Here is a 22,977-nt window from a genome sequence, read left to right on the forward strand (position 1 = left end):
ACACAGCACGTGGATACAATGCAAATATCCAAGAATTGTCTTTACCTGCAGCCTGCAGAACAGCCACGGTGCTCCCTGCGGCCACCGCCCCCCCGTTGGCCACGGCGGCTGCTGACATCATGCTGGCAGCGTAGGAGCCGGCAGCTATCCCAGCTGAGGTGAAACCTACGGCTCCCAGAACCAGAGGGGCCCCGACCACGGCGACCACTGCACACGGACAACAGAGCGGAGGGACTTTGAGGTGCGTTATGGAGTGTCGCTTTAAAATGAATGATGCATGTGGAGAAGAAGTATTGAAGAGCTGATAATCACAGGTGATAAAGACTCACCTGCTCCGGCTCCGGCTCCCACTACAATGCCGGCTGCAGTCTCTAAAAACACAAAAAGGGGGCATTGAGCACATTATAATTTTATACAAAACACAAAAGTCGAAGTCAAACACTCACTCGGGTCCATTAGTTTTTTCTGCGGTCGGACGAGCCCCGAAACTGCAGTTTCAGTTTCTGAGAAACGAAAGTTTGTATAAATGTGAACACAAGACGGCGCCACCATTGACATGGGTGTGTAAAATAAAATAAAATAAAATAAAATAAAATAATCCACGGGACTACAGCAACAACGGTTAAAGTGCAAACAGACAGAGCTGAAGAAACGAGATGAAAAAAATAAAATAAAAAAGCAGTGATAAAAAGTAACAAGAATCAACAACTGAAAGATTATGACTTAACGTCATACAACTACCTCAAAGATCCACATTACGTCATCATAGAATAACAAAAGGTTAAATTAATTCTGGTTCGAGTCTTCAGGTATAAACGTTGAAAATGAAGACACTTACTCACAAAAACCAACAGTCTTCGTCTCAACACTCGACAGGTGACAGGTAAAGTCGAACGGGAACTTGTTCAGCGGACCTGATCACGTGACGGCTTTCTGCGCATGCGCGCAGCGTCGAGGGCGGATGGAGTGAAACGCCCACTGCCGCCGTGACCGCGTAGTGGCGGAGAGAGAGAGAGAGAGAGAGAGAGAGAGAGAGAGAGAGACTCGCACGACCCGGTGCCGTTTAACGCCGTCTGTCTGCAGAGCCGCGCGGTGCGGTCCGACCCGAGGAGGCCGATGTCTGTGGCTAAAGCCAAACACACGGTCCCCAACCCGGTAAGAGGCGCATTATTATCATCATCATCATCATCATCATCATCATCATCATCATCATCATCGTTATTATCGTCATCCACCTCAGCCCTCTGATGCATCGCGCAACGATCAACAGACGCTCACCTCGCCGACCGCTAAGGTTTCGTGTTTACGTCCGACTACGTCTGTCGGTAAATGCAGGCCGGCGGTCCGATGCTTCGGGTAGCTCGTGTTCCTCTAACGCCCACCCCTCCACCCCGCAGGCGATCCCATACACGGGGCCCATACCCGGAGGCCTGCACCCCGGGGAGATCATCATCATCCAGGGCACCGTGCCCCCAGACGCTGACAGGTGAGCGGGTGCACGAGATTTGTGATACTTTAATCTGGGAAAACGTGTTTAGCTCAGTGGTCAGTGCAACGGTTAAAATAACATTCACAAACTCATAGGTATTTTCCTTTTGTGGCATTCTCACAACACACATACACTGGGGAATGAATACATGATTCAACATCTGCAGGTATATTCTGTAAACTTTGTTATATTTCTGTGCAGTTTTCAAATAGATATTTAATTAAGTACGCTATCTGCTAGATTCATTCCTGTTCTCTTTATGTAAATTGGTTACTTTTACCCCAAAGTCTCTCTGTAAATCCTAAATATATCATAATATCAAGGACCCAAACTTGGCACATCATCCAAGACCTCTTCAGCACAGCTGGATCAAAGTGCAAGAGGCTCTCTGTTGTCAGCAACGGCGAATGAATGAAGAAGCACCCAAAACCAAAACATTCAGAAATAAATGAGCGAAGAAATAAATTCTTTGGTAACGCTAGTTTTGTCAAATTCTTAAGCCAAATAATAACAAATATTTTCTTCAAAAACATCTGGAGCCAGATTTGGCCTCGGGGCCTCTATAGGTTGATATGGTGCATAAAGTAAAAACACCGTGAGGCGGATCTCTCCCGCTGCGGGTTGCCGGGATTCATTTCAGGGCATCTGTTAAATGAAAGGAAAATAAACCCACAAAACATCGCTGAAGTCGTCGCGATGACCCTGCTTAACCCTCCTGCCCCCTCCCCTCCCCTCACCTCACCTCGCCTCCCCTCCCCTCCCCTCTGCAGGTTCCAGGTCGACCTGTCCAGCGGCTGCAGCACCAAGCCGCGCTCCGACGTCGCCCTCCGCTTCAGCCCCCGCTTCGAGGGCTCGCCCCGCGTGGTGTGCACCTCCCTGCTGCGGGAGACCTGGGGCGAGGAGCAGACGCTCCATCAGCTGCCCTACAAACGCGGGGCGCCCTTCGAGACCATCATCCTGGTGCACCAGGACGTCTTCAAGGTCGGCGACCGCGCGGCGTCCGGGGCGAAAGGCGTCCTCAGAACACCAACGTACCTTCAGGAAGTATGATGCTAAAAAGGCTGGTTTTCACCAACAGGTGGCAGTGAATGGGACTCACCTGCTAGAATACAAGCACAAAATGCCGCTAAACAGGGTGGACACCTTCTCCATTTCTGGGAAAGTCAGGGTGCACGCGATTGGCTACGTCCCAAACTCGGTAAGCTTTCTTTTCGAGACACATGTGATTAATCATTTCTAAATTTTTACTCATTATTTCCCTTGTTTTTCTGCCAGGCAATATATTCAGAATCAGGTGACTTGGTGAGTTTTTCCTCTGATCTCCATTCAGCCTCTGTGCCTAAATGTGTCGCTTTTCATAAATGGTTCCTTTGTTTGTGCACTGGAGATTTATCAATGGAGCTCTTAACGGTTCAAAGGGGAACTCTGGTTTATTAGTCAGTTTTGAAGCCGTAAGAACAAAGTCATGTGGTGCAAAAACCGTTAGGCCTCAAGCAGTCCAAAGGTTATAAACAAAAGCACTTTATTAGGAAGGAAAGCACGCAAACTGTTGCTTATATTGAACTACTCAGGTTTCATCCTTATTTCAGCGATGATGCAGCATTCCCACATCTTAATGTTCTGCATCCATAATCTGATGCATTGCTCTTTGCAACTCCTTTGAAATCAATTAGTTGTGATAAAATCAATTTTTCTGGGACATTTGCTGGTTCACACACACCAAATGAGGTGTTTGCTATTCTACACCACTGCTATTGGTGGTGAACTGAATGTTTTGGATTGATGCCTGGAAAAAATAAGGCATCTGATTTGTCATGGAAAGATGCCGGGAATCTGTAGATTTAGCGCCAATAAAACCCAGTGGTTTAAATGTATCAGCCGTTGTATTCTCCCTCCAGAGCCTCCCTTACAAAGGCAGCGTCCTCAAAGGACTGAGCCCCGGACAGCACATCACGATCAAAGGACAGGTCAGCATGTACCCCCACAGGTAAAGGCCCAACGCACCCAGCTCATCCCGACATAACAATTTGCCCCCTGGGAGGTGATTTACCTTTTTGTCGTTGTTGTTTTTCTTCCAGTTTTACAGTGAACCTCCGCAGCAGCAGGACGGAGAACATCGCGCTCCACCTGAACCCTCGCATGAAGTCGGGCGCGTTCATCAGGAACTCGTACCTGAGTGAGTCCTGGGGACAGGAGGAGCGCGAGCTGCCCTTCTTCCCCTTCTCGCCGGGGGAGTACTTTGAGGTACGAGCCGCCGCCGCCGCCATCGAAAAGCTGACGGTTCATTCATTCTCAACGGGTGTGTGAGCGCCCCGCCACGATTGACCACCCCGCAGCGTCGTGTCTTCCTCAGGTTCTCATCCTCTGTCAGCCTCACCAGTTCAAGCTGGCGGTGAACGGCTCGCACTTGTTCGAGTTCAGGCACCGGGCGCAGGACCTGAGCGCCATCGACCAGCTGGAGATCATGGGGGACCTGGAGCTCAACGACGTGAAGCTGTGGTGACCTGCGCCTCGCCGACGGACGCCGGCGTGATCTGGTTAGCGATGCTAAATTAGCTTAGCCACAATGACCCCCAGGAAAAAAACCAATGGGATGCATATCCTGTACTGACCGCAGGTCAGGGTCACTGATTTAAGCTAGTCTAGTATTTTGGTGACCAAGGACCATGCGGACACATGGCGTGTTACGGTCCATGCGTCCGCCCCCCCGGCTGGGAGAGCGATGCATGAAAGGTAGCGGTGCCGGCGCATCAGGCCGCGAGGTGAAGCTCTGCGGGGACGCGACCCTGATGAATAAAACACGGAAATATGGGAATTGTTGGCTTTGTTTAAATGCAAAGACAGACCACTAATACAATTTAACTGGAGGCTCCAAGCTTCTGCAGAAAGGCCAATGTACTTATTTACTGTATAGAAAATTTCAAAAAGCTTTGGAAAATGTCTCATTACATTCTGTATCTGCTTTAAACGGTCGTATGAAAGCCTCCTGTGCATTTATGTAACATATAATGGTGCAGCTGAAATCAAGCACAGTGCAGTACAGGGTCAGTTTAAAATATAATTATTTCAATAACCTAGTGAATGACATGTTGCAAGCTGTAGAATATAGTACAACCCTGCATCTGCGAAATATCTTGTATCAAGGAAAAGAAAATCTGTGATATGGTTTTGTTTTGCATTCTTGGTTGTAATTGTTGTAAAATTTGTATGAAATATTTATGTCATAAATTATTGTCATCATGTAACATGTTTAGATGGTTTTGAGTTAAAATTGCATTCATTGATATGAGTGAAATCTTGAGCACAGCTGTGATCACAACGCACATTTTCACCATTGATCAATGTGTGCTAATAAGCTCTCTCCTTGTGGCCAAATGCTTCTCTTTCTGCTCCAGCTAACTTTGACAGCCAACTGGTAATGAGTGGCGAAACATGTTTTGGTCGACAAATTCTTTTGACTGGAAAGCCGGTCGACGAGTGCAGACCGGATGAACCAAAAACAGGACTCTCGCAGGCCGGGAAAATCCCAAAGAATGAGCCGAACCAACGCTGCGTAGAGCGTGATGACAAACATCTGCAATGAACCGAACGGTAGAATTTAGTTGAACGCAGACGCTCCATCTGCAGTACTGTCATACAACCACGAGGTGGTAGAAGATGATCCAAAATGGATTTACTGCCTCTTAGAGACACCTTTACAAACAGCTGCTAGTCAGTCAAACTTTAATACATATTACTGTGAACTGAGGATTCTTTAAAGGTGAATGAGACACAAAAGAAGTCAACTTTGAACCACCATAAATGTTTAGCAACAATCATCTGACACGCTTGTTTTTTAAATTATGTACCACATTAGCACACATTATACCTTTAACCCTTCAATTTGAAAGCCATCTCATCTGATAAAAGTTGGTTTTATTAATGTCCACAAGAAATGTAATTTGTAATGATCATGGTACAGTACAATAGTCTCTTGTTTTATTTTTTTTACATAGAAAAGCCGGATGATATGCAACATGATGACATCAACTATTGCACTGCTGAGAATGTCTAAGAAAAAAGGCAAAAGACACTTTCCAATCAGCCACAGGCAAGACGGCAAAAGTTTGTTTTTACAAAAAGGTCTGTGATGCGTCGACAAAAATCCATCATTTTGACCAAAAATGTCAGCTACTGTCAAAACACGATTTGGCCTGAAAGGGCTCTCGGCCATAATCCACTTTGGAAACAACGCTCCCCTGTCCCGTTTCCAGGAGACAATGCAATGCTTCTCCTGTGAAGTGAAAACAAAGAAGCTCATGTTGGAGTTGTCATACAGGCCACCGCACTAGAAAACATCTCTCCTGATTGGAAACGGAGACGCAACAGGACAAATGTTTCAGTTAAATTCCATTCAGTTAGTAGCAGCTGAATTTAAACCGCCGCCCTTTTCAGTTCTCCGGTCCTGCTGAGGTGAGACCGGGAAGCGGAGTCGAGGGTGGGGGACGAGAGTTGGTCCCAAAGTGGCAGTTCCAAGGGTGGGACGTACGTTTCCAGAGGGTGGAGGTGGGGCGAGGAGGAGGAGGTGGTGGTGGGGATGGGGGGGTGGGGGTTACATCCCATCAGACGGAGCTGAGCTTTACCAATCCTCTCACTGAGTCCTCGTGTAACGAGTCCTGGCTGGCCGGGTTGTAGAAGCCCGCCTGCATGGCGTGGTTGTGGCCCATGGGGCTGCCGCAGGGCAGCATACCCGGGGGCGAGGGCACCTCCTCCGGGGTGAGAAAGTGGTGGTGGGCCACCGGCTCTTGGAGCGGGTGGCTGTGGTTGTGCGAGTGGCCGTGTCCGTGGATCGGCAGCATGTCGGCGGCCTCGTGGCAGCCGAGGCTGGGGATGGACGTTGGAGGAGTGGGCTGGCCGAGGGGCAGCGAGGCGCACGGGCCGCCCAGGATCAGGGGGCCGCGGCCGGGCAGAGAGCCTCCGTTTTCGGGGCAGGTTGTCAGGATGACTGGCTCGCTGCTGTGCTGCTGGAGGAGCGGCGTGGCGGCGGCCTGCAAAACGAATTTGGTGCCCTGAATGCAATGGTCTTGGTCACACTGAGAGAATGCAGGAAGGAAGCAGGAGGCAGAGGATGGAGAAGATGCCGCAGGTGAAGGACGGAAGTAGAAAGTAAAAAGAAAAACAACAGCGAGGCGGCGTTGGAAAAGTAGACGGCAGTGTGTGAAAAGAAAACAGGAGGAAGGGGGTTGGTGATTGGTGGAAGGGAAGGAAAGAGAGAGAGAGAGAGAGGGGGGGGAAAGAGGTTAGTACCCTTATGAGAATGCAGAACCACACAAAGAACCTGCACCAGTTTGTACATCATCCACATGGAGGAAAAAAACAGAGCTGAGGTCAAGAGACAAGAGTTAAACAGCCGGCACTGCTAATCACAGCGAATTGATCTCTATTGTAGAAACTGGGTCAGGATAAAGCAACTCATCAATACCACGTGTTGGCTGCAGGAGATTAGCTTCATCCCGATCAGCCTCTTATCACCACACAGCGATCATGAATATTGGAGACCAGATGAAGAGGGAAGTTCAGGAGGAGTTAAAAAAGCCACACGAACAAATCAGTACTCTGATGCCTCTTTCCGTCCCAGAGGAAGAAACAAAAAAGAACAGTCAGGAACTTCTCACCTTTATCTTAATCTCACTGACCTAAAAGGAGCAGATTACAGATGTGATTTAAGATGTTGAGCCAAAGTGGAAGAAACGATTCTAAGGATTAACGAATCTCATGGGCTGCGAGCATCGGTTGTTGAGCCCGACCTCACTCCAGCTGGCCGAGAGGGGTCATTGGGCCGAGGTGACATGGACGCCCCGCTCACAGAATCGTTAACATGTCGGTGTTTCGACATGTTTTCGAAGAGTCGGGAAATTCTCACTATTCAGAAGATAAAACCAGAAAATATATATTTTTGGAATCTTTGTAATTTGATTGAAATTATACTTTCACTGGAGGCTAAAATGACTGCTGTCAATCAATCAAACACCCCCGCCCCCAATCCACAGGCTTTCATGTTATCAAGGTTACACTGTTTCCATGGCGACCGCTTGCGAGGCTTCTTCGTAGTCGTTTTCAGCTGCATCACAGCCAAGAGCTGCTCACAGAGAAACAGGCTTTCGGTGCCCAGATGCATCAACCGGCTCAGAACAAAAGGAACGTCAATCTGCCAATTACCCAGAATCCATCCCGTTAAGCGTTCAGCTCGACCAGTCGCTGGTTGAATTATTCACCTAAACGAAGGCTGTCTTTACTCTGTACGTACACTGGGTGGCGCTGTTCTTGGGTCCTGTGCCCACCTGTATGAGGTGTCGGACCCCAGATGGTGAAAGGGTTTTGATCACCGCCGCCTTGAGAGTGATTTGCTTCCACGGTGAACAAAAGAGTAACTGTACACAAACAAATAAACTAACCAACAGCAAAGTGAACGTGTCGCTGGATTATGTCATCAATCAAAAGGTGAACGAGGCCGGCAGAACAGATCCGGAGGAACCAGCGGCTCAGTATCCAGGTAATGGAGGGCTCAGCGGCGGCTCCCAAACCTTCCTAATATTACAATAGAATAGTAACATCATTTACGGTTTTGTAGGGATAAAGTTTCTGTGATACTAATGTGGAATGTGAGCGAGTCCAACAAATGGATATTAAGTCAACACATAACTCTGTTTCGGTGTGCACATGAACGGCCAGCAGCCGGCACAATAGGACAAGTCGGGCCGCTCACCAGCTCGCCGCTGCGGAAAGCAGACGGCGCTTACTTCTTCTACATGTGCTGACGGACGGGAACCTTCTCACGGCTCTCAGACAAGCTGTCCTCTCACTCAGGACCCGGAGACGAACGACATTCGTCTCCACGAGAACGGACAGGAGGAGGTCGAGTACGGAGGAGAGCGACGAGGTGCCCGTGTGTGCGAGTTGGCCTTGAACGTAGCGCGTAACGGCTAAACTGAACAACAGGGCACTTGTTGCTTCTATTCAAGCAGCGGCGGGGACAATGTCCTCTTCACCACACCAGCTTCTCCGGGAGACTTTAAGTTTCAACCGTACAAGAGACGTCTGTCTACTGACTGTGGGGTACTTTGTGAGATCTCAATGTATGTTATATCTCTGGTTGGAAGACTGTGATCATGAGATTATTGTCATTGATAAACATCACCGGGCTTTGGGACCACTCTCAGCTGCGAGGTGGGAGGGGCCAACGTCCTCCATCAAGTCACACGGGCACTTCTGCTGTCTGAGCAAACAAACATGAAATCCCAGCCCACTTGTGACAACTCTGTAGTTGCACCGGCCTGAAGTCATCGCCCTGATAGTGGGATGACTGGGGGAATAAAAGGAGGCCCGTATCTCACCATGTGGCCCTGCTGGGACTGCGTGGCCCCGTACGTTGTGATGCCGTTGGTTGGCGGTGCCAGCTGTGGCGCGTCCGACCGGACAAAGCCCCGTCTGTCGATGAGGCTGGACGCAGAGAAACAAAAGAGGAAGGCATTCATTTACAAATGATTACGCAAAAGGCAGCAGGTCAATGAATACAACTACAGCCGGACTGACTCACTGCAAGGTGGGAGGGGTTAGCAGCGCGCAAATGACCTTTGTGTGTGTGTATACGTGTGTGTGGTCATGGGCCAGACGGATGTGGTAATGAGGCTGCGTCAGATACAGGTTGATCTGACACAGCCTCTGCCACACACACACACACACACACACACACACACACAGCGAGCAGGGTAATCATTTAACAGAGTGTGTTGACAGTGCGGTCCAGCGGGACTCGGCTGGATTCAGGCGGGAGCGGTTTGCTGGAATCACAGAGACCGACTCTGCGACCCTGCAGCAGGCAGTTTGCGTTGCGGGTTTTGGTTCTTGGGTGGCATAAAAACGTAGCATAGCCCGACACTGAGGTGATACATTCCTTTCTTACCGGTGGACCCAGCTGTGCAGCGTCTGCAAATAGCCACATAAACACACACGGCCATATGGCAACCACCGGTGCACTAAGGACTCTCCTTCACCGCCCACTGGAATCATTATCGGTGACTTATGGCTCGTGATGCCCGCAGCACAGCCGCACCCGCTGACACATCGATGCCACGTTTGTGTTCTGTACATGTGTATGTAAGTTAAACCAAAGGCCGCGTGCTCTTGGATAAATGCAAAAGGCAAAAAGGCAGCCGGTCGCACAGGATAAGATTGGTGACGTCTTGACAGCGTCCTTATGAGTCCTGTATCTACACAGCGGGACGTGCACCGTAAAGATAAGAGCAGATAGAATGCGTCTGTGGAGCGAGCGAGCACGGACACACGTCAAACTGTGATGAAAGAAAAGAAAGAGCAGTGTCAGCCTCAGGAACGGAGAAGTGAAAGAAGCTGGGAGGGGAATGTGCCATGTTTTCTGACATTTACAGTCACGTGGACCTGAGAACGTAGCTGCCACAGTTGGCAAGTATTTTTGTCAAATCACATGAACAGTGTGAAATCTAATATACTAGACCAACTTTGATCTTGGATTCGGTTCAAACGGGCTTGAAAGACTTTCCGCTGTCGCTGTGTCTTAGTAGCTATGTATAGAGAAAAGGCTGCAGGCAGACGGCTTTCAAAGCCGCTCTTCACATCAAAAGGAGTCTCGACTAGCGGTTCTATTTCGGCCTTTGGACAGAACTCAAAATTACAATGGGGGGGTTTTCAGGGGGGTGTGACTTACAGTCAAGGTGAAATATCACTGAATGGGTTCTCTCAGGCAGTGTATGCTCATCATGTGGGAATCTAAGAATCACTAAACACACACACACACTCGTCGTACCTTGGTGGCAGGGGTCCACACAGTGCTGCACAGCAGTTGGTGAATATATTGCCATAGCTGTATGGGTTATAGTTGTCCTTTCCTCTTTTAGAAGACCACGAACCTTTTATCTGGAAGAGACCGTGCAACAAAAAAGATAATCCGATGTGCCACTGCGAGAAAAACGACGACTTGTGAGGTTAGCCCTGTTCTGATGGTCCACAGCGACACATGACTGCGTCCTACCTGCCTGCCTTTAGCATCGGTCTAACAAGTATAAAATAAATAAAGACAAAGAATCATGAAAAAAAGAAGGCTTTGGATTAAAAGCTTTGGAAAAACAAATAATAAATCGTTCTATTTTCTGTTAATGTGGAGGGAAAAAAAGGCTATTTTCCTGCCTGCATTGCAACAAAAATGATTATTTTTAGTGCATGCGTCATTATGTCTGATGTCTGCTTCGTACTCACATCTTCATTGGTGGTCTGGTTGGAGCTGATCAGGTAGGTGTGGAAGCCTGAGAGGCCCACGATGGACCAGACCGAAAAGAAACACACCACCACCTCCAGCACAGTGACACAACGTCATCAAGGAATAATTGTTTCACTGAATGGGAGAACGTCTTGAAAACAAAACTCTCGGCAGAAAGGAAATAATGTCGAGGCGGAGACACGCGGAGACACATGGCGGGCCTTATGGAGCCAGCTGGCCCAGTGACCTACAGCCTCAGGGTCGCGCTCCTCCGGCCAACAGTTCCTAGTTACCAGCTCATCTGGCCGAGACTGCAGGACGTCGCTAATTGTCTCTGCTCCACATGAAAACAGAGACACTGATGAATCCGGCCTTTGCTAAAAGCAAAGAAGAAGAGAAAGCAGCCACAGTGGCCCGTCATTCCGTCTTGGGACACATCTTAAAATAAGACCTCGGCCTTAATCCCCCTCTTCTTTTTATTTCTTCCTCCTTAGCAAGGACAACACATCATTCATCATTCACCAAGTACAAGAACAGTGGCTGGCCACACATTTCTCTGCCAGGGAAATAGTTACCGCACTGAGACAGACAAAATGGTGGAAATGGATAGAGAGGGGTGGGGACAGGCAGCGTCATAGCCTTAGAAATAGCATTGGTATTTAGATTAGATCAATTGTCTTTTGTGTATCAGTGGATCCTCGCTCAGACTATTTTATTGAATTGATGAATTGAGAGCAGATCCAGGCCAAAGTAACGGTCCCTCTCTAGTCGGGGATTGTGTTGTTGGGGAGGTGACGATGGATCAGACCTCTGACATTAGGTACCTGCTTCCAACCAACATTTACACTTAAAGACTTACGGTCAAGTGGGGAGAAACGGAACTTCACGCCAATGTTAAAAAGTACTATAAACCTGCAGAAAATGGCACGAGTCGTAGACGTGAATGCGTTGAAATGTTGTGAGAGTATTTTCGCTGAAATACTTAGTGCAGCCACTATGGACAGAGAAGTATATAAAAGAAAGACAATCACACGTAAAAGGACACTTGTTTGCACAGTAAACGCCAACAGTCAATCACTGAAAGGATATCTGGCAGGACTGTCCTTAAGAGCGCTGAGGAACCCAAATCGATGGGAGCCTGTGAACAGAGAGAGGACAGTTTCCATTAGGACATTACACACTTTTGGCCATTACTTACACGCCACCACGCGCTCTCACACACACAAAGGTGCATATCAGCATTAAACAACACCCATTGAGTGATATTGGGTACCACAACACACTCTGGGGCCATTCATTAGCTAAAGTCCCTTTGTTGGAGGAAAGCTGCGGCGTCAAGATCCACTGTGCAGGGCGTCGTAAAGCGCTTACGTTACTTTAGTGAGGACGGACTCAGAAGGAATAGTAGCAGCTTGGTCATCTGTAGCTGGGAGCGATCTTCTTTCCCATCTCCATTTTCTTATTTAGAATTACGAGCACAGAGCAGCATGCATGAGGTGTGATGACAATGATAATATAATCATTGTCATAGTCTCTGTAGAGTAGTTGCGTGTAGTTATTGTGTTGTGAGAACGAGATACTGCATTCAATAAAGGTTGTCGCAGTAAGTCTATACTGCGTATAGACCATGGCAGACTACTGCCATAAGAGAGTCAAGAGCTTTTATTAGTTTGTATCTATTTGTATCTTATCACCTTAAATGATCTGACACCAACATACTGCCTATTATAGAGATTATTATAGATTAAGTGTCTGATTCAGTTAGATGTTGCAAATGTTTTTACGTTTCTTCTGTCCAGGCTCATTTTGGACTTCCAGGTGGGTATATATGTGCGTGTGTGTATATATATATATATAAACAGAATAGTGACATGAAATAAGTTTGCACTGGAGGACTGAAAGTAACTCTGACCTGAAGGTTTTTTGCAGATCTGCATATCTTAGTACATAGAGTACATCATAGTAAATAGAGTAAACACTGCTGTATATCATAGTACATGGAGTACTTCACAGCAGATAGAGTACACACCGCTGTGTAAGGTAGTACATAGAGTAAAGTGAGTATTTAGTGAGTCTGTCAGCGCTTTGACTGAACACAGTAGTGCTACAATCTACAGAGAGAAAAGAGGATTAATCAGCAAATCATTTTAAAGTGGATAATCTTTTCCTGTCATTTCTTTCCCAGAGCAACGTTGACCATTAATGGTCATTTATGCATAAACAAGCCCCCCCCCCCCCTCCCACTGGTCCACTGCCTGCTTCCAGCTGGAGAGATGGGAACAAGCCAGAATGCTGCCGCTTTTCACAACGCCCACTTACAACCTGCTGGCTCAAAACACACAAAGAGCAGACAGGGGGGGTGTGAGTGTGCGTGAGTGTGTGTCTGCAGCATGCCTGAGCACATGTCGTCGTCCCCCCACCCTCCCTCCCTCCCTCGGCTACTTACGTAAAATGATGTGTGTGATGACGAAGGAGAAGATGAAGATGGTGAGGAAGGAGAGCGACAGAATGAACATGTAGAAGAAGCGGTAGTTCCTCCTTCCCACGCAGTTCCCCACCCAGGGACAGTGGTGGTCAAAGCGCTCTGCGTGGACAGAGAGACAGAACCTTTAACAACAGCCGTTTATCTGCCTCAGGTGTCCTTGTGTCCACAGACCACGTTACGCACACATCGAAATCAGTTCAGAAAATCTGTTTTTTTCCAGAAGACGTCTGCGATTAGTCCTCGCTTGAATAGTTCAACCAGGTTTTTTCTTTTTAAAAGATACCAACAAAAAAAGAAAATTGAAGAAAGCAGGTTATTTTAGTGCATTCTAGCCCCGAGAGACCGGATCTCTACGAAATTGGGGGAAAGGGGAAGCGTCCTCCTGGGTCTCGGCATAACAACATACACATTTTTCACATAGCGCATGTTGGCTATTTATAAAACAGTAAAAAAACGGACCAAACATGACTGGCTGAAAACGTCTGTGTGAAAGACGCACTTTGCTGGATACAACAAACCAGCAGTCCTCAGTTTAGGAATATTGCTCGGCGTTCGAGGGTCGTGTTGTCCGGACTGCTGGGTTCCTTCCATAGAAGCTCGGCCACCTTGTTACGCAGCACGCATCTGAATAAGGACCTACGTGCTGCACACAACGCCTCTTTTGTTGGAATATCGCCATTAAGTGAATAAAATGCTGGGAATTCCAAAATACTTGATGTAATGTACTTAAAGGAGAAAACGTGCATCGGAATGCAGTCTGAAAAGTTAAATTACGTCATGAATTGAATGTGATAATGCTGAAAGTTATAATAGTCACGAAAAGACCTCGGACAGTGGACCGGCTGCCCCTTATTGTAGTTACTTAACTTATTAATCACAGCCATTATTTGTTTAGTAAAGTGGTACGACCTGCTTTTGTCTCCACTAGTCAATGCCTCGATAAAGTCAACTCGGCCTCTAGTCAGACGTCATGAAATGGGACGAGCACGGTTCTGTGATCTGTACGGATGCTCCCTCACTCATTACACAGCTTAAGGTTAAACATCACAGTGTGAAACTGAGTTTCACTGATGATTATTATCCGGCAATATGCATAAAAATTGGCATTCATGCTTGTCCAGTCGCTGATTTCTTAAAGGTCAACAATTGCGTACAAAAATACAATCTTTTTTTTTGCTTTTATAGTTTGAATTGTGGGGTTTTATTAAAAAAGAAGACCTTATAACAAAGTAAGGACATTTTGAATATTCTATAGTTGTTTTTTTTTAGAGCACTTGAAATTACTTTTGCAAAGAATAAATAGCCCGAAGCCTTGTAGACCAGCTGCTATAATCAAACAAAAAGGGATCTTTATGCATCGTCAATATTTTGTGCTCTGATGCGTGACTCTGATCCGTGGTACAATCTGAACCGTGAGTTTTATGATCCGTCAAACCACTATTTCAGATCTGATCAGCACATCGGTATCAGATGCTCGCAGCGGACAGCAAAGCAGCATCGTCCTCACCAAGGGGACTTAAAGTAAAACCAAGGGCTTGCAACTGACAGTTCTATCATGATCCAACACATTGTTATTAATGTGCCAATTTGTTTGATCTATTCTTAGTTTGCTCAGATAGCATCGTTACTTTTCATTAGATCATATTCGAATGACCTGTAATTATACAAATCAGAGGACGGAAAGCAACAGAAGGACATAAAATCGGTAAAAGGATTTTAAATAACTTTATGCTCATTTAGTTTTGTTTACATGGTATTTTCATTTTTTCTCCTTTGAATTCCCACAGGCTCCCTCTAAATTCTTAAATGTCCATGGAAAGTTTTGACCTTGAGCAATCCGAGAGCCACCCGACTGACACAGACAGTGACACCTTGTTAGCACAGTCGTATCCGTGCAGTATATGTAGTGACGGAAAAGCAAAGCGTCACAATTCTGCACACTTCTATGCTTCGTCTCTCACTCCCACGGGAATAACACTCTTTAAAAAGGAAGTGAGTACTAGATTAATATCCTGTGCTTCCACAGGGGAGGCCCTATCCATTCTGCCTGCTTACTTATTTAAGGGCTTGTTAGGCCCCTCGTGTTAGCGGATCCAAAAAGGTAGACACGGAGAGAAGGCGGAAGCACTCGCATCTCTTTTTCACCGCTAATGCAAATAGTTGCTCTCGTGGATTCTTACGGACCTGCAACAGCCATTGAACCAAAATGTCAAAAAATGACTACGCTGCCGCCGGTCTGTCTGCTTTCCTGCCAGTGTGCATCTGCCACCGCCGACAACAAGCTCATCATTCTTTCTTATGTCTACTACTTCCTCATCTCGGTCTCGCAGGTTTTCAATCAGCGCCATCTGACAAGGAAACAGACATTGTAAGACGGATTGGTGTCTGATGAGGGAGCATCACAAAACACACACACACACACACACACACACACACACACACACACACACACACACACACACACACACACACACACACACACACACACACACACACACACACACACACACACACACACACACACACACACCTCATCTTTTAGAGATTGTCTCGCTGTGCTCCTCCCTTTGTCTCCAGGGAACGCCGTTGTGACGAGCAGTAAAACGCAACCATTATGCTGTTTTTTCCCCTCTTCCCTGTTGTTCTCATGGTAACCATTCCCTCCTTTCCTCTGGCTGAATGGGAATGCATCCAAGCTATTCTACAGCATACTCCCCTCAGGTATGCAGTATAGACTAAACATACATATTGTCCCTTGTCATGAGTTATTGCTAAAGCAGGTTAAATATGAATCAAAATGAGGATTTGTAGTCTGTTTAAACACAGATGCAGATATGAGGGGAAGTGTTTATAGTGTTTATTAAAACGGGATTGTTGGGTTTTCCCGTTTCTGTTGACAATACTAATTTCTCTAAAGGTATTTGGGATCAATAAAAGCGCAGACAGCCGAACACGGCGTTCACTCACCCACACAGTTGTCACAGAGGCTGCAGTGGGAGGCTCGGGGCGGCCTGAAGATCTTGCAGGTGAAACAATACTTCAGCTTGACCGTCTGGCCGTTGATGACCACCTCCTTGGTCCTGGGAGGAGGCCTGTAGCCGGTGCTGCCGTTAGCCACGTCTTAGTAAGAATGAAGAGAAAAACAAGAAAGAAACATAACAAATCGAGTTGACAAGGCAGATAAAAAAATAGAAATGACCACAGTAAGAAAAAACTAAATCTGAATGAAAGAATGGACTACAATTACTACTACATCACAGCTTTAGTAAAAGTAAAAAGGTCCATTATTATTAACATGATCTATTAGAATCCACTAGATTGTACGCAGGGTGAAGGGAGTCTTCGATCGACTGATATGCAATTATCTCTAGCTGTGCTCAAGGTACACGTCATTATCCCCGTAGATGAAGGCTCGAACATGTACGACCCACGCAGCTCATTATATTGAATTAGATACACCAGTTTAGCTCTTTTGTATAAGATGTACAGATTCAGCATCACACCCTCTGTGCTGCAGATGAAACAACCAACCCAAAGCAAGCGTCTCCGTCTCTTCTGAATACCGAGAAATCGGCTGCTGCCGTGACTTAAAACCTGGTTTAGGAATTCAACCCTCAGACTATTGAGACAAAAGAAAAGAAGAATGCTGGCAAACTGCTTCAAACGGCCTCTGGTGGTGTAAGCCAGCTGTGATGACAGACCAAAGGAGGAGAGTCGGCGCCACATAAAAAGGTAGATTCTGCACCATGTTTTTGCACTTGCAGGGAGCTGGAGAGTAGGACACAGTGTGTGTAGGAAGAACATAGTGACATCATCTGCACAGAGGCCCGCAGCATTGCTCACAGAGCGGCACATGTTCGGTGTGCATGGGGATCGAGAGGATCGCGGGGGCGTTTGACATTTCCAAAGGAAACGCAGACAGTCAGTGGAGTTGGATTTGTCTCCATCGCGATCACAGAGGACCAAACGTTCTCTCCTGCACGCTCACTCTGCCCTGTTCAGCCACCAGGAGAGGGTCATAGCGGGTGGTAATATTGGCACGGAGCAACGACAACAGACTGAAAGTTCCTCCTGAAGCATTAGAGGAAACTTTTTAAAAGACGTTTTTGAGTGCTTGGGAAGAAATGCTGTCAGGGAGATAAATATACTTATGATGCGTTGAAGTCATATCAAACAGACAGCAATTGGAAGCAGCCTCCCAGGGCCGAGTTTAAACATCAACTGTGACAAACTGTTAAAGTCGTCACAGGTTGAGATTTCATTTCCAAACAAAATTCATAGTTGACGTCTACTTACTGCTGGAGTCATTTTTAGCTTCTAAACAAAGCTTAGTCTTACACCAGCGTCTGGATGGCTGAGAGCTTACAGCTAAAATAAATACAGACAGGTAGGACAGGAGACACACACACACACACACACACCTAAATGAGGATTCAATGTCAGCCAAACTGTGCTGGGCGTTGAGGTATAATGTGAAACTAATTGCTCTCCCGTTGCGGAGGAGAGAAAACTGGGACCTTTACCTGCACAGATGGAGACGTGTACAGTGATGAAGGCTATTAGGTAACATAAAGAAGAACCGACCTCCACCCGCCTGCCAAGATGCACCAGCACCAGCTAATTCGGTTCAGCCCAGCAGCGATATCAAGGTCTTACAGAAAAGCTGACTAGACCAAAAACGCTTTCAAAACACAATGGGACTTTTCAATCGGGAAATTAAAGATATTAAAGGTTAATTAAGATTCCGACGTGTACTTTCTAAACCCCAAAAGACCCAAAAGAAGATCACTTTTGTAAATTTGACAGCTAAGATCCTTCTGCGGTCTCCAAAGAAGGTGTCGTAAGATTTTTTGAAAATATGTCAGTTTGGCTGCTTAAGTTTCACTTCCACTGAAAGGATCACTCCCATGCTGTAGAGCAGCAGTAGTATCAGTAGTAGAGGGGTCCCTTTTGGACTGCAATGCGTTGGTCCCATGTGACCCCACGATGCTGAGGGGTTCCTTTACGGATAAAAAAGGACAGTAAATACAACTTTCTTCTTTTCAAACACTTATTCCCGGGTTGAGTAGTTGAGTAACGGGAATGCTGCATCAGCTGCTGCTTCCAATATATCGCAGAGAACTTCATATACAGTGAACGCGACGGCATCTGTAGGGTCTTCTTCTTTACATCTGTGCTATTATTTCCCCTCCCGTCTTGTTGAGTGTGGTTCTAAATGCTAAAGCAGTCTTTCTCATATTCATGTCATGAAATGACCACACATGTATGCTGTGATTCGTACTGATTGACTCCTTTTTCACGGATTAGCTGATGGTTGAATGGAGGCTATTCACTGGTTCGCCGACTACACAAGCAGCTTTTTGCGGTGAATATCTGTCTAACTACAGAGTCTTAACACTAGATTGCTTCGGAAAAATCATTGTTCCAGAACATCATTGTCCTCGCTGACAAAAGAACTCCACGTGTGGATAATCGTCACTGAGGACGGAGAAGGAGGGAGACAATAAAGGGGACAAGCCAGCGACCTCTAAAGATGTCCGTTACAGATCATCTGTCGCTGATATCACTTCATCGGTTACGTCTAACACGCAACACCAGGTTTAAAACAGGAGAAGCCGACAAGCTTTGCGTGACATTTCGATAGACGTGCCAGGGCCTCGTCAGAGGATTATGGGACTTTTGATGCGGCGCCAACCCGGTTTGAATGCGGTTTTCTGCTGAGCATAATTTTTGATGAAGTTAAGACATAAAACGGCAGCATTAATACAGACAAAAAAAAAAACAGCACGGTGTTCTCCTAGACTAATGTGCTACTTCACTGATCCAGTCAGGTAGCTCAGATTTATGCAAAAAGCCCAACTGAACAGCTTAACTATTTACAGCCGGACTAATAGAGATGTTATTACTAAGGTTGGTGTGGGCTATGTGGTCGTGTCTTTACGATGACCTCATCGGAGCTTCACGTGAAACAGGGCATGCACCGTTTCCAGCATATAGATATATAATTTAGATTACTGAAGTGCATTAAGATAAAATGTGTGTGTGTGGGCGGGGAGGGCTTAATGCAGGCATAATGGATGGATCAGGAGACAGTGGAAGCATAAAGGGTCAGTCCAAGCCAGTGGAATTACGCTTCCACAGCAAGTTTGTTTTGCATTGTCTCCAAAGAAGCAGGCGAGAAGACACTCTACACCGTCTTGCAGGCAGGCAGGTCCCCCCCCCCCGTCTCGGTGTCATGTGGAACTCTGTTAAGACTCTTCCTCCCTTGCCGACATTCTTCAGTCATAATGAAAGAGGACAGGCCGGCGTCCATGCACGAGCAATCTGCAAACAGACAAGTTGAGATGTCCAGCGGCTTAGTAACTGGCTGCACACCTATCACTTATCATCCAGGCACTGGGTCCTGACATGAGACATGTGACCGCGGGCGGTTGGGCACACGGAGTGACGGCAGCGATCAACCCTCGGAGCACGAACCATGATTGGCCGTCGATTTGAAGATTCATTCATTCCTCCTTAACTACACCTGGACACTTTGTCAAACAGTGTCGTGTGAAGTATATTGTCGTGACAGGTGCAAGAGGGGCTTCGACACTACAAGGGGCCACACCTCCGGGTCGCTGAAGCATTGTTGCAGCTACAGAGAGGAGTCGATAAACTATGGCTATGAATGCAAATGGGTGCCCTGTGAACCTCTGAACACGCGCAGTAGTCTGCGTTTATGGGATCCAACTGCAAAGACGGACATAAGCAGCCACCTCCAACAGCTCGTGGTGTTCGAAACACGGCTCATAATGAAAAGAGCCGTAGTCAACTCACACATTTGCCCCGAGCCTCAGCAAAGTGTGTGTAACGAGCAGACCTGGAAGCTCAGCGGGCCTGTTCGCAGCGCCGTATGGCTCCAGGCAGAGGAGGCTGGATGTAATCTTGGAGAACGGGTCTGACTAGAGTCTCGCTCGCTTTCTCGTTACAAAACATTTCACAGCAAATAAAGTGATAAACACAACGTTGTCAAAACAGGGTGCAAGTTAACAGAGTTACGCCGGTTTAATGAATTGCTTCCCCCCCTCCCCCCCAATATTGAAATAATAAACATCTGTAATGATTTGACAAACCCTGCTTTAAACCTAATGTGTTCGATTGCCTGGTTCACTTTTCAGTTTAAGAATCAAAATGAGTACAATTCTTAGCGGTGAAATCCATTTAAATTGCATCAGCTACCGAAACATCACAGTACAGCAGGGATTCTTAGTGTGGACAACTAGAGGATCATCACATTACACAGTGAAATATCTGATTACATCAGCAACGGCCTGTTCTGCTTTTGTACAAGCAGCACAGTAGAAAAGCCCAGTTAGCCCAAATAGGTTCATGGTAATAAAGCGTTTTTTAGAGGGCTCGGTGACCTTTGGCCACAGGAGTGCAAAGTATTGCACAACTCATGGTTTTATCCAGTCACAGCTCACAGTGGAAAATAGGGAGCAAAAATAGCTTTTAAGAGCTGCCCTGATCATCAATTAGCCACATCGGTCAAAACTGATTATTTGCCAGTTTTTCTTCTTTTTTTCCTTGTATGTAGTTGTCGGTATTAATGGACCTTTTTTCTCCATTTCAACTGCCCCCAAGTTCGTACGAACCATTAAAAGTCGTACATCTGAGGGGGATCCGCACCGGTCACGGATCAACTACGGCCCGATACACCGCTATCGGACCACGTGACCACCAAGTTCCAATCGGTCCAATCGCGAGTCCGGCTGCACATGCGTGCCGCAGCGCCTCCAGTCATGGCTGGAGCTGGTACAGGAGGCACAACAAGAAAAGGAAAGCTTCTTATCCAGAGCCCTACAGGCCACCCAAATTCACTTCTATAGTCACGAAAGCCCAAATGTCATCGTGGCCTTTACGGATGTCCATCCTCCCTCTAAGCTTTCCAAAACCCGTTTCCTCGGCTGGCCCCGAGTCCGGCTGGCAGCTTTGGGGAGAAAAAAAAACAAAACACAGCGTGGCTGCCCTGACAGTCACCGGCTAGCTTGGACAATATTAGGTGGGAGGAAGGAAACAGGGAACTGCGAGCATCTCTCCCTCTGATTAATGCTGCAGAGAGACTTCTGGATTTGGCAAGAGGCAGCTGAACGGATGCCAGCCTGTCTGGTCCCGACATATCGGGCGGGCAGACAGACATGAAGTGACATCAAACGCAGCACACCGAAGACAAATCCACTCGCAAGCAGAGATAAACATGCTCGGCTTCCTTCCTGACCCCTCCCGCTTTCCCGCAGCCCCACATAGGTGCAGACAGTATTTCCTACACTGAGAAAAATCATGTTTCAACCCTCTGCAGGCACTTTGGAGAGGAGTTTGTGGAGGAGTAGCGGCCTTGCAATCTACTTGCCCCGCGGGAATGAGGGTGACACACACACACACACACACACACACACACACACACGCAGTATCACATTCCACGTGATGCAGATCGAACATCATTTGATTGTCTGGCGTAGATTAAGCTTCAGACCACCCGGCCTAACCTGCTTTTCACAGACATTGGTCAGACAGCAGCGATATCAGCTTTCCCTGCTCTAGCACAGGCAGCGTGAGCCACCGGGATGTCTCCTGTGCTACAGATATTCTGTCCCCCCCACCATTGCTTAGTCAACAGATCAATAGGTAGCGGCGTCAAACCTGAGCCTTGAAGCGCTTTGACTTGAAAACATCATCATTTATTCATGAGGCTGCTGGTGAATTAGAGTGTCAGTAGAGACACTGCGCTTCAAGGACTACCGGAGACTGACGGGGAGGAAAGAGTGAAATAAGCAACTCAATGAATGAAATGCGTTTCTGCTTTTCCCCCACTTCAGGCAAACAAAGCGACCTTTGCCAGAGGCTTAAATCCAGCATCATTAGTCGAAGGATACAAAGCATCCGGAGGATTTGTGTTTAGATGCCCATTATATAACACAACAGATTCCTTCAAACAGAAGACTACACACTAAAGCATTATTTTAGTCTGCTGCTATAAGCTGTTCTACAGTTGAGACAAGCTTAACTTCTTAATGTAAACCTGCATGGGAACGTTTTTTTTGGACTCATTGAACATCTGTCTGAATGCACGAGTTAGTGACGGCGTGAGCTTGTAGAGTCTGTAAACACACATCTGTGCGATTGAACCGGTAAAATGAAGGTTACAATAACGGGTAAAAAAATAAATCAGAGCCATGTTATAAATGTATATTCTTTTGGATTTTTCCTTTGGGATTCATATTCATAGTTTCACCCCCTGCGAAAACAATAATTCAGCTACAGGCAACAAACAACGATCCTTTGTTATGAACAACAGAATCCCGTGTTAAACAATTTCATTTCCAATTTGCTACACTTGAAAATGTGCAGCACAAAAGCCAAATTGCGATGAAATGATGCCGGTGAGGCTGGCAGATTCTGGTATTTAGGTCAACATTGTTCATATTTTCAGCCTTTAATTTGTCTATCCACTGAAATAAAAAACAAATGCTTGCCTTTGTAACACGGTTCTGTTGCCTGGTGCCGTTTCAGGCCCACTGCTCCAAACCCTCAGTGCTTTACCTTCCGTCAAAAAGCTTTTAAGTCGCTTAATGAGATTAAGTCAGCCAAGAGTTTGTTTAACGAGGCCTCAGTGGCCTGAAGCGCTGCAACAGCCATCGCTGGCAGAAATAAAAAGCTTTGCGTGCCAAATTAACAAAAAAAAAAAGGACC

The 22,977-nt window shown here is 46.7% G+C and overlaps 3 protein-coding genes across 13 annotated transcripts in view; 1 reads left to right on the forward strand and 2 right to left on the reverse strand.

Moving 5' to 3' along the window:
• The window catches only part of LOC120832601 (interferon alpha-inducible protein 27, mitochondrial), a 99,541-nt gene extending 98,583 nt beyond the window's left edge, over positions 1-958 (reverse strand). The window contains exons 1-4 of one of the 3 annotated variants that reach the window (XM_078089479.1): positions 839-958; positions 447-503; positions 330-371; positions 46-207 (exon numbers count right to left, since the gene is read on the reverse strand). In XM_078089479.1, the coding sequence (XP_077945605.1) occupies positions 46-207; positions 330-371; positions 447-456 (214 nt within the window). In that variant the 5' untranslated portion in view covers positions 457-503; positions 839-958. The remainder of the gene's footprint in view (positions 1-45; positions 208-329; positions 372-446; positions 504-838) is intronic. The other 2 variants (XM_040199011.2, XM_040199012.2) reach the window with 2 other exon arrangements.
• Positions 877-4,722, forward strand: lgals8b (galectin 8b). 2 transcript variants are annotated; one of them, XM_040198973.2, is made up of 8 exons: positions 877-1,155; positions 1,398-1,486; positions 2,260-2,470; positions 2,568-2,687; positions 2,765-2,791; positions 3,388-3,476; positions 3,568-3,733; positions 3,826-4,722. In XM_040198973.2, the coding sequence occupies exons 1-8, from the start codon at positions 1,117-1,119 to the stop codon at positions 3,883-3,885; spliced, it is 801 nt and encodes a 266-aa protein (XP_040054907.2). In that variant the 5' UTR covers positions 877-1,116; the 3' UTR covers positions 3,886-4,722. The 2 variants fall into 2 exon arrangements, with proteins under 2 accessions (XP_040054907.2, XP_040054906.2); XM_040198972.2 differs by having other exon boundaries at positions 3,843-4,722.
• Positions 4,723-5,387: 665 nt separating this feature from the next.
• zdhhc14 (zDHHC palmitoyltransferase 14) overlaps positions 5,388-22,977 on the reverse strand; it is a 29,008-nt gene continuing 11,418 nt past the window's right edge. For 3 of the 8 annotated variants that reach the window (XM_040198925.2, XM_040198926.2, XM_040198927.2), the window contains exons 4-10: positions 16,213-16,365; positions 13,207-13,344; positions 11,850-11,898; positions 10,760-10,862; positions 10,311-10,420; positions 8,863-8,968; positions 5,388-6,561 (exon numbers count right to left, since the gene is read on the reverse strand). In XM_040198925.2, the coding sequence (XP_040054859.2) occupies positions 6,091-6,561; positions 8,863-8,968; positions 10,311-10,420; positions 10,760-10,862; positions 11,850-11,898; positions 13,207-13,344; positions 16,213-16,365 (1,130 nt within the window). In that variant the 3' untranslated portion in view covers positions 5,388-6,090. Of the gene's footprint in view, positions 6,562-7,143; positions 7,165-8,862; positions 8,969-10,310; positions 10,421-10,759; positions 10,863-11,849; positions 11,899-13,206; positions 13,345-16,212; positions 16,366-22,977 lie in introns of all 8 variants that reach the window. The other 5 variants (XM_040198929.2, XM_078089465.1, XM_078089466.1 and 2 more) reach the window with 2 other exon arrangements.

This window comes from Gasterosteus aculeatus, chromosome 15 (assembly GCF_964276395.1).
Source record: "Gasterosteus aculeatus chromosome 15, fGasAcu3.hap1.1, whole genome shotgun sequence".
NCBI lineage: Eukaryota > Metazoa > Chordata > Actinopteri > Perciformes > Gasterosteidae > Gasterosteus > Gasterosteus aculeatus.